We start from the raw sequence: 9,198 nt of genomic DNA on the forward strand, positions 1-9,198 counted from the left end.
AGAGGAGTAGAAGCCAGTTAGGAAAGAGCTGGCTGGCTGGTAATCTTCAAAAATGCCCAAGAAAACCTTGGAGAGATAACAGATCTCCAGAGTGTTCCTAGATCGTCCCACCTTTTCGGGGTTCCTCATCCCCGGTAAGCATCTCAGTAGCTACATTAGCTTGGGTCTACCTCCAAGGCCTCAGGTAAAACCAAGACTGCCTAACTCTCGGGTCGCCACTCACCCCAGTCTGGCCAGCAGTGAGGATGACCGGGGGAGGGGAGCACCAGAGGGTCTGACAAGGGCCAGTCAATAGACCCTGGCTGACTCCAGCTTTTCCCTTCAATATTATAGTGTTTTCCATCTTAGAGCTCTCTACGAATTCCCATTAAGGTGTTAATGACTTCATGGATGAAGGATCTCAGGCAGATTGCTAATATTTTAAATAGTTTACCCAAAGGAATGAATCCCCGATGCTGGTCCATACCTTAAGCAAGTAACACAGACATTGTCCTGACATCCCCCAAATCATGGCATGTGAATGACACTGAGGACCCCTAAGACCGGGCCAGGCAGGAATCCACATTTGAAGGCCTCCATTTCTGACCTGTGACCCTGGCACAACACGTCCAGCCCCGACAGAAGGAAGAGTCCGGCCAGTGAAAGGAGGACATGCGTCCTGGCAGATACTTGGGACCCGGATCTGTTCAAGGACAGTGAGATTTGGTGGTTAAGTCACGATGAAAAAAAGGAAATGAGAGACAAATAAGGTGGCTTATACGTGCTTCATGTGTTTGCCCAAGAGAAGGTCCCTAGCTCTGTGAAGCCCACGTGCCTCTCCCAGGAAAGTCCTCCTGGATTTGGGGGCTCACCCCTCCTTGAATATGGGGACACCCAGAGAGCCTCGAAGTGCAGCGTCATCTCAGCTGCGCAGTAAGAGTGACCTCTGGTGGCTGTTGTGCTCAACCTCAGGGCTCTTCCCCTGAGCCTGCACTCGTGAGCTAAGATTTCTGGGGATTATCCAGGCGAAAGGGATCACCAGAGGGAAGGATGAAGGTCAAGCACGGGGCTTAGTTCCTTTATTATTCTTTCTAATCCAAATGCGATACAAACAAAAGGCCACCTGGAACATGCATGTGGTGACTAAGCATAATGGTAAAAAGAACAGCCGCAAGCCTTTCCCCAACTGTGAAGTCCTCAAACAGCTCCTGCTGTTTCCCCTGCCTCCTCCGCATTATTCTCAGTGGTGGTGATTATCATTCCCCTGCTTTACAAAAGTTTTATCTGAAATATATACACCCTTAAATAACTTTATAGTATTATTGAATAATTTTGCTTGCTTCCGAGCATTGTGTTCCTTCCTATGGAGTTATTTAAATGGATTTCCTGCCTCTGAAGAAGATGGTGACAATTTACAAAGGCACCTGCCTTCTTCCGGAACTATACTTTCAGTACAATGTACTGTGATTGAGGACTTCTGGAATCATGGCAGAAAAGAGAATCATGGCAGGAAAGCCTTCTCAGAGAGTAACTTTAAACTGTGACCTTGGGGTGCCTGGGTGGCTCAGTGGGTTAAAGCCTCTGCCTTTGGCTCAGGTCATGATCCCAGGATCCCAGGATCCAGGATCCAGGGATCCTGGGATAGAGCCCCGCATCGGGCTCTCTGCTCAGCAGGGAGCCTGCTTCCCTCTCTCTCTCTGCCTGCCTCTCTCTCTGCCTACTTGTGATCTCTCTCTCTGTCAAATAAATTAATAAAATCTTTAAAAAAATAAAAGCTGTGACCTCAAAAAATAAGCATGAAATTAAATTATATTTAGTAGGTAATTCATATATCCACCTTTCATTTTTTAAAATCCATTCATTGGCAAACACTTCCTGTTTATTTACTCTGTGATTGCCCTCCTAGACCAACATTATCCAGGAACCTCTCCACATCCTTCCATTCATAATCCCCAGGACTCATCATTTCAGGATGAGGGTAAAGCAGTTCCTGAGTAATCGACCAGCACTGTCCCTAGATGACTTCAGTTTTGACAGTGGGTTCAGGGACTCTGTTTCCTGAAAGGAAAATAAAGGGGACATATTCTCTCACAGGTACTAACTAATAGAACAATGGACTAGATTGTCTGAAATGAGGTATATGAAAAATCTAGGATGATGCTTGCCAAGCTACAGTGAATGTCCTTATGCTTATCTCTTGCGGAGTTAAAAGGGAACCATGAGCATGGGAAACGCTGGCTTGTTAGGGAATAGCTAGTAATACCAGGAGGAAGATCCAAGTGGTGTATCACTAACTTCTTGTTTGTTTTCAGAGCTGGAAATAACTTCTGGTGGATTCCAGTAGTGGGCCCTTTGGTTGGTGCTGTGATTGGAGGCCTCATCTATGTTCTTGTCATTGAAATCCACCACCCGGATCCTGACCCAGACTTCGAGACAGAACCATCTGAGGACAAACCGGATAAATATGAACTTAGTGTAATAATGTAGTCGTGTGCTGAGGTTGGGTTTACAATTGGCTGCACTAGTATTCTCATCAGAAAAGATGGCATCCAGGTGTCTGTGTTTTCATAAGAGTAGGATGGAATCCACCCAATTTTCTCTGCTACCCATGTGAGGCGCATAACTGTAAACGCATTCAAGTCAAAGTTGGCAAATACTGACCTCTTCTTCACCAGTTTCCCCCAAAATAGCACTGGCTGTCCCTTGAAAATAGCCTTATCTCCTGCTCTGTTTGTTTCATCCTTTGATGGGGATCCTTATTACAAGGCGAGCACCGATAACTTAGAACCTTGACCATGGACTTATTTGGATGATCTCAGCTGCACTACCTGTATGTAATAGCATTATGAAAGCTTTGTTTTTCCACAAAGATTATGTTTTGAGTATCAACCAAAACTAAATTGAAAGACAAAACAGTGATTTCAGTTAATATATCCATGAATTAGGGAGCTAGTAGGTCAACTGTGCGGTTACATTCTGCCACTATATTTGTGTAAATACAGATATTCCTCAAACCTAGGGATATGGGAAACAGTAGAATACAGCTAGAAAGCACAGGGGAAGGACACTGTGGCATTCAGAAACCTCAGGAGACAAGATAAATTTGGGAAACCAAATGGAATTTTTTAATGGAAACCATTTATCAGATTAATCTCTTGCTCTTTGCATTTTAGAGGGCACCAATTAATTTTCTTGTCTTTAGTATATAATAACCTAAAATACAGCCGTAACCTCAGTCATGAAAATTACATCACCCTATATTTTTAACTCAAATGCATTTTCCTAATTGTCCACTTGAGGACAGACATTTGACAAGTTAAGTCAATGGCTGCACTCATCCATTATTCTACACGTGCCCTAGAAGCCAAAACTGGAAGCCATGGGATCCTGGTCTAGTGGAATCTTCAGGATAGAAGGACCCCAGAAAGATAGTGTTACCTTATTGGGCTTTACCATTCACAAAAACACTTTCCCATTTATTATCTCATTTAATCCTCATAATGACTGTCCAAGGTAAATGCCGTGCTGCCCATTTATTCAGACAAGGAAACAAAGTCTCAGGGAAGTTGAGCGAGTTGCCTAAGGTCACATGGAAAGTTGAACCTCATCTAATGCATCCTACACCTTTCAGAAGATCAATAACTAGTCAAGAATCTAGGCCAGCCCTCCTTGGCTGGCCAGAAGACATGGGGCTGGCAGCGGCCAGAATGTATACACCTTCCGGATATAATGTTCCTGGGACCCTAAAATATAAAGACCTTCATCATGCGGTTTTATTCCTGCTGTTACTGAAACACTAACCAAGAAAAGACGTAGCAATTTGGTCCGATTTTTCATGTGTTAAAAAACATTATCTAAAGGCCTCCCTTCCTAGCCCACCCTTGCCCCTTCTAAGTCTCGCTCCTCCTTCCCCACCAATCACAAACATTACGTTTGGGGACTTTCCCTTGGTCAGACTCATCCTTGTAAAGTTCCCTAACTGATGTCACTTTGGTGACGTGTCGGTGAGTTACAAGCACCAGAGAAATTGCTCTACATCAAATGATGCACCTTCAGTCAAACTGTTAAAAAGCCCAGCATTCCCAGAGGTGTCCAGGTTCCCAGTTGCGTTGTGATGATAACAGAACAAAAAGCAAATGTGAAATGTCTCCAGTGGCCTATGTTCTATAATCTACCAACATGGAATTTTTTTTTCTCGCTCTGAAACTACCTGGATATTTCCCATTTGAAATAAAATTGGTGGCTTTTTTTTCTAAGTTTTTATGAGTGCTGTGACTGTTAAGGGCACATGTTTACCCTGTCTATAAATTGAGATCTCCTGGGGAGCTTTTAAAAAATACTAATGCCCCAGTTAATCATTTGTAAATATTGCAGTGATTCAAATGTGCAGTGGGGGTCGAGAACATTGACTTGGTTAGATTACATGTGTCTAAGGTTTCTTTGAGAACCATGTCTGGTGGTGGCCAGATAATTTCTGGAAGGATCCTCAGGCTTGGGATTCTTACAGATTTGAGAGCAGTGGTTCTCAATAGTGGGCAGCTTTATCCCCTTCTCAGTCCCTTCCACCACCCCTGCAAGGGGATATGTGGCAATGTCTGGAGAGATTTTTGATTGTCACAGTTAGGGCGGGAGAGTTGCTAGTGGGTAGCGGGTAGAAGTCAGGATGCTGCTAAACATCCTACAAAGGACTGGACAGCCCACCCCCCACCCCCAAAGCCCACAATAAAGAATTCTTCGGCCCAAAATGGCAACTTGTGCAGAGGTTGAGAGATTCTAGATTTGAGAAAAGGCAAGGGGAGGAATAAGAGAAGACGCTAAAGCCATGTGCCCTGATTCACATTCTGCAAAAACAGAAATGCCAAACACGTGAGGAACAACCCCTGGGGGTTGGTGGATTATAATTATTAGAGGAAGAGACAACCTAAATTTTGAGTTTTCAGGTTGGATTGTGGAATCTATGATCCATGCAGGTGATCATTAAACACTAACTGGTGATTAATGACAGGGATCATGAAGGGAAAAAGCACATTAGGAAATCAGTCCCAGGAATACTTTTTTAAGTGGGGAAAAAAAGAAAAAAGTCCTCTTGTTCACATTCAAATTCTCCCTCTCTCCCAGTTTACAAGTGGGTTTGCCTGTGGTAGATTCTTATGCCAGAGAATGTCTTTGTGTTTGAATGATCTGTATCAGAAGTCAAGTAGAGCCAAATAACCTATATTTTAAATAGATCCTTTAGGAGCTGGAATTTTAACAATGCCCCCCCCTTCCTTGTCAATCACAAAACTTAACAGAATCATTTATTTTTATGCCAAAAACAATTTCTCCATGGTTCCCCAACCCTTTGAGATCTCAAAGTATGTCAGATGTTGTAGGACTTTTCTAACCAGTAGGAACCAGAGTCAATACTCAGCTGTTGAATAGGTTAAATGAAGTAGAAATTTAACATTTAAAATCTGATCCTTAAGATATAAATTACTGTTTCCTTAAATTGTTTACACACACACACACACACACACACACACACACACACACACAGAGTTTTACATAAAGACACATCAGTACTCAAAAATACCATCATGGAAAAAGATATACAACTTCCAGTTAAAGAGAATGGTTTATAAGTTTTATTCAGCCACAGAACCTAGTCAAATAAAATTTGTATGGTAACCACTAGTAAACCAAAGATGCTATAAATAGAAGGAGGGTGGGGAAGGAAAGAGAAGTTTCACTCTGCCTGTGTATCATCATGCTACTGCTGTCTGCCCCCACCCAGCCCAATGCTGAGGGGTTTCTGAAAAGAAACTGTAGGTGTGTATGTGTGTAGGGGATCTTCAGAACATAATTTGAAAGCCATTGATAAAGGACTTGGGACAAGTTGTTAATGAACATTTTTGTAAAAGGATTAGATTCAAGGACAGAACTTACCAAAGGACACAGTAGCTCAATCTCGGGTAATTTTCCAGACTTCTTCATAAATTTTTAAAAAAAGATTGTGTTTATTTATTTGACAAAGGGAGACACAGCGAGAGAAGGAACAAAAGCAGGGGGAAGTGGAAGAGGGAGAAGCAGGCTTCCCGCCAAGCAGGGACCCAGATGTGGGGCTCGATCCCAGGACCCTGGGATCGTGACCCAAGCCAAAGGGAGAGACTTAACAATGAGCCACCTTAAACAGAACTACTTAACTCACCAAAAATCACTCACAAAGATGTTGATCAGTTCTCAAACTGGGAATTTAAGTTCTCTGAGATAACATATTTACTAATCACAGCAAATGGAGAGAAGCAATGTTAGTTCTGGGTTAATTACTGGGTTGACTCTCTAGGTCTCTATAAAAATAAGTAGATAGATAGATAGATAGATAGATAGATAGATAATAAATAGGTAGGTAGATAGATAGACTGATCCACCAAGCCCGTCTCCCTCTGCCACTCCCCCCGCCTGTGCTCTTTCATGCTCTCTGTCAAACAAATAAATAAAATCTTAAAAAAAGAAAGAGAGAAAGAGAGGGAAGAAGGAAGGGAGGGAGGGAGGGAGGGAGGAAGAAAGAAAGGAAGGAAGGAAGATGGAAAATAAATGAATGTGTGCACCACAGACTGGGAAAAAATATTTGTAATACCTATTAGCTAACAAAGGACTTGTACCCAGAACATCTAAAGTACTCCTTCAACTCAATAAAAAAGACAACAGATCAAATTTTTAAATGAGCTAAGGACTTAAGTAGACACTTTATTAAGGAATGTATATGAATGGACAATAAGAATATCAGTGAAGTTCAAATTAAAATCACAATAATACATCATGTTACAGGCACTAGAATGGCTAATTCCAGAATAGACTGGACAAAGTCAAATAACAGTATCTGAACTCATATATTATCAGTGGAAGTGTAAAGTGGTACTACTTTGTGAAAATGTTTTTTATAAAGTTACACATGCATATGTCCCATAACCATGCATTTCACTCTCAAGTATTTACCCAAGTTAAACGGAAAATATGTCCACCAAAAAACCTTATACAAGAATGTTCAGGGGTACTTGGGGGCTCAGTCGGTTAAGCGTCTGCCTTTGGCTCAGGTCATGATCTCAGGGTCCTGGGATCGAGTCCCACATCGGGCTCCCTGCTTAGCAGAGAGTCTGCTTCTCTCTTCCTCTGCCCCTCCCTCCACTCATGCTCTCTCTCTTTCTCTTTCTCTTGCTCACTCTCTCAAGAAAAAAAAAAAAAAAAAGAATGTTACTAACGTTTTTATTTATTATAGCCCTAATCTGGAAAAAATCCAAGTTGCCATCAATAGGAAAATGGATATATAATTTGTGGTATATTCTTCCAATGCAACATTAGTCAACAATAAAAAATAACATGTTATTACACATGCCACAACTTGGATGCATCTTTAAAACATACAGAGTAAAAGAATCAAACATATAAAGTACATAATATATGATTCTATTTTTGTAGAGCTCAAGGACAGGAAAAAGAAATCAGAGTAGTAGATGCTGTAGAGGTGGACAATAGTATTGGTTATAAAAGGCCTAGAGGAAATTTCCTGTAAATATAGAAGTTTTATAGTTTTTGATTGGATTAGACAGTATATAGATGAATACATACATCAAAACTTATCAAACCTTACACTTAAAAAATCTATGCAATTCACTGTGTGTAAATAATAATAATACAAGAACTCTTTAAAAACTATAGAGGACATAAGTCAGTGGAATATAGTAAATTCAAAGTAATAAAAGTGAAAGATGGTCAAGAAAGAATTCTATGTCCAGCAAAACTATCCTTTAAAATAAAGGAAAAGTTAAGACTTACCCAGATAAACAAAAACAGAGAGTTTGCCACTAGCAGATCTGCACTATTTGAAATACTTACCATATGAATGGTAATCAAAAGAGAAGTGTCTATACTAAAATCAGAAAAATGGGTTTTAATGAAAGAGTGTTACCAGAGACAAAGAGAGCATTTAAAAATGAAAAAAGAATCCATCTATCAAGAAAACATAAGAAGTATAAACATACATGTACTTAAAAATAGAGCTCCAAAATACATGAAGCAAAAATGTACAGAATTAAAGAGAAAAACAGACAGTTCAACAGTTATAGTTAAATATACCAATACCTCAGTTTCAATGATGGAAAGAACAACTAGACAGAGGAAATAAAAATCTTGAACAACATTATAAACGAAATAGACCTAACAGTGTCTATAGAACACTCACCCCATAAGACAGCAGAAACCATATTCTTCTCAAGTGCACATGAAACATTCTCCATGATGGACCACAGGTACGCCAATAAATTTAAAGGGATTGAAATCATACAAAATATGTTCTCTGACCACAACTGAAATGAAATTAAAAATCAATAACTAGGAAATTTGGGAATTTCACGAGTATGTATAAATTAAGCAGCACACTATTACATAATCAATGGGTCAAAGAAGGAATCACAAAGGAAATTAGAAGATATTCTGAGATGAATGAAAATGAAAACATGACATATGGAAGTTTATGGGATGCAGTGGGAGCATTGCTCAGAGGAAGATTTATAGCAATAAATATGTACATTAAAAGAAAAAGATCGCCAATCAACAACCTAATCTTCTACCTTACGATATGGAAAAAGAAGGTCAAGCTAACCTCACAGCAGTGTTAACTATATTGGAATAAAAAACCAAACCAAAACAAAACAGAGTGAGCAAAAGGAATGAAGTAATAAGGACTAGAGTAAAAATTAATGAAATAAGGAATAGAAAAACAATAGATAAAATTAACAAAACAAGTCAGAGAAAGACAAATATCATATGATTTTACTCATATGTGGAATTTAAGAAACAAAACAGATGAACGTGGTCCACAGGAAGAGGAAAGGGAGAGTGACTGCTAATAGTCACCAGATTTCTTTTGGAAGTGCTGAAAATGTTCTGGAATTAGATGCACAAATCTGTGAATAATCCAAAAACCACTGAATTACACACATTAAGAGAGAGAGTTTTATGATAAGCAAGTCATTTCTCAAATTAAAAAAAATGTTATGACCATTTAGATTAGTTTTGTTTTGTTTTGTTTTAGGCAAGCTCTACACCCAACATGAGGATTGAACTCATGACCCCAAGAGCAAGAGCTGCATGTTCTCCTGACTGAGCCAGCCAGGCACACTTGACATGACCACAACCTAGAAGCATTTAGTTATAGTAGATATTGGTATGCTTATGACTCCA

General features: G+C 40.0%; 1 protein-coding gene across 1 annotated transcript in view; it reads left to right on the forward strand.

The window, feature by feature from the left end:
* Positions 1-4,235, forward strand: part of AQP9 (aquaporin 9) — a 43,533-nt gene extending 39,298 nt beyond the window's left edge. Inside the window, exon 6 of the mRNA XM_080808996.1 lies at positions 2,292-4,235. Within this exon, the coding sequence (XP_080665122.1) occupies positions 2,292-2,466 (175 nt within the window). The 3' untranslated portion in view covers positions 2,467-4,235. The remainder of the gene's footprint in view (positions 1-2,291) is intronic.
* The last annotated feature ends 4,963 nt before the right edge of the window (positions 4,236-9,198 follow it).

The sequence above is a fragment of the Martes martes genome (assembly GCF_963455335.1).
Source record: "Martes martes genome assembly, chromosome: 7".
Lineage (NCBI taxonomy): Eukaryota > Metazoa > Chordata > Mammalia > Carnivora > Mustelidae > Martes > Martes martes.